This window comes from Plectropomus leopardus, unplaced genomic scaffold (genome assembly GCF_008729295.1).
Source record: "Plectropomus leopardus isolate mb unplaced genomic scaffold, YSFRI_Pleo_2.0 unplaced_scaffold21423, whole genome shotgun sequence".
Classification (NCBI taxonomy): Eukaryota; Metazoa; Chordata; class Actinopteri; order Perciformes; family Serranidae; genus Plectropomus; species Plectropomus leopardus.
In genome coordinates, this window is record NW_024623187.1 from 1 (window position 1) to 2,293 (window position 2,293).

The window sequence follows — 2,293 nt, forward strand, 5'->3', positions numbered from 1 at the left end:
CACACACACACACACACACACACACACACACACACACACACACACAGCTGCTCTGGCACTCACGGGGTTAAAGGTGTGGACGTTTCCACAGTTGGGAAGTTGGACGGAAAGTTTTTCTCTGAGCCAGCCAATCAGAGCGCAGCACACACACACACACACACACACACACACACACACACACACACACTCAGAGCAGTGAGGTGGAGCTCAGAGTTTTTCGTCGCTGCAGTTTTTGGGAGTTTTCGGTCGGACTGAGGACAGAGTCGTCATGGTGACCACCGAGACCCACCAGAGCCAGGACTTGCTGGTCCCCTCCCAGAACCAGGACCTGCAGGACCTGCAGGACCAGCAGGAGGAGGACCAGGTCTCACCCTCGTCCCCTCTGGCAGGACTGGACCCGGAGACGATGGCTCAGGGTCCCGTCAACGCCATCACGGTCCTCACGCTGCTCGACAAACTGGTCAACATGCTGGACGCCGTCCAGGAGAACCAGAACAAGATGGAGGTGAGCCACGCCTAAACCACATGACCCAGGGGGACCAGAAACTCAGAGACCAGAAACTCAGAGACCAGAAACTCAGAGACCAGAACTCAGAGACCAGAACTCAGAGACCAGAACTCAGAGATCAGAACTCAGAGACCAGAACTCAGAGATCAGTAGACAGACCAGAAACGTGGACCAGTACAGACTGCAGTGGCAGAGGAAGTAAATAGATCCTTTACTTTAGTAAAAGTACTACCACAACACTGTAAAAATACTCTGTTACAGTAAAAGTCCTGCATTAAATATAGTGCTTTAGTAAAAAATACAATCAGGAAAAAGTACTTAATGTATTAAAAATAAAAGTACTCGGTGCAGAAAGATCTTCAAAACAACAATAAACCGTAAAAAGAACACGCCCAATTATGACAAAAATATTAAAATTATTAAAAAAAACAGTCCTAAGACCAAAAATTTTTTTTTAAAAATAACAAACAAACAAAAACAAACAAACAGAACACCACAAACCTCAAAGCTAAATAAATAAAAAGCTTATAAATAAATAAATGAATTCAAAAACCTCCCCAAAATCAAAATTATCAAGAGAAGAAAAAAATTACATAAAAGAATAAAAAAAAACAAAATATTATAAGCAAAACAGGAGACCCCCCCCCCCAAAAAATCCAAACTATTAATAAATAAATAGAATAAACACAAAACTTCAAAATTTTACAACAAATAGAAAAAACACCCCAAAAATGACCTAAAAAGAATGAAAAAAATTCAATAAAAAAAAATCAATAACAAAATTGAAAATAGTGTCCTGACAAACTTTCCAGACCAAACTCCACTTAAAAAACAGCCGATTTAGTCGTCACAGTTGACTTATGCCTCACTGCATAAAGAAACAGAACCAACGTGATAAATATCACACAAGTGTCCAAGTTCAGGCTGCCACGTCCGTAAAAACACCCAAACCAAACCCCACTTAAAAAACTGTTGATTTAGACACTTTAGACTTTATCTGAAACTAAATGAAGAAGCAGAACAGACGTTGATCCTGATGTTTTACAGAAACTGCTCAAACCAAACTCTATTCAAAAAACAGTCCATTTAAGCTCTAGCTTGGAAACGGTTTCTCGTCTCTCTCTGACCTTGTTTCTTGTCCTTTTTTGGACCCAAAGATCTAAATCTGTCCATCTGGCATACGTCACATGACCCCTGGGCCGAAGGCGTCACATGACCTTTGGCAGAAACTCGTGGGTTAAATAATGTGGGCACCACATGTTTCACTGCGCTGCGACTGGAGATTCCTCACACGTTTTCACATCAGCAGAAAAAAGTCCTCGCAGACTGAGACGTCTGCTAACATGTTAGCCGTTAGCCGTCCAGTTGAGCCCGTAAATGAGCAGGCTGCTGATTGGTTGGTTGTGTCTCAGGTGCACCAGGTGGAGATGGAGGGCGTGGTCAGAGGGATCCAGGCCGACATGACCAAACTGTCCAAGAGCCACAGTCACACGTCCAACACCGTCAGCAAGCTGCTGGACAAGAGCCGCAAGCTGTCCGTCACCATGAAGGAGGTAAACGACGCACACCTGGACACCTGTCCTTAAATATATGTCACACCTGTCCTTAAATATATGTCACACCTGTCCTTAAATATTATCACACCGTCCGTCACCATGAAGGAGGTAAACGATACACACCTGGACACCAAATATATACATCACACCCTGACATTAAATTAAATATATCAAGCATTTTGAAACATATCTCACCTGTCTGTAAACATATCTCACCTGTCTGTAAACA

At 42.9% G+C, this 2,293-nt stretch overlaps 1 protein-coding gene across 1 annotated transcript; it reads left to right on the plus strand.

The window, feature by feature from the left end:
* The first annotated feature begins 182 nt into the window (after positions 1-182).
* LOC121965739 (caveolae-associated protein 2-like) lies at positions 183-2,148 on the plus strand. Its single transcript, XM_042515863.1, has 2 exons — positions 183-505; positions 1,921-2,148. The coding sequence occupies exons 1-2, from the start codon at positions 269-271 to the stop codon at positions 2,092-2,094; spliced, it is 411 nt and encodes a 136-aa protein (XP_042371797.1). The 5' UTR covers positions 183-268; the 3' UTR covers positions 2,095-2,148.
* Positions 2,149-2,293: the final 145 nt, after the last annotated feature.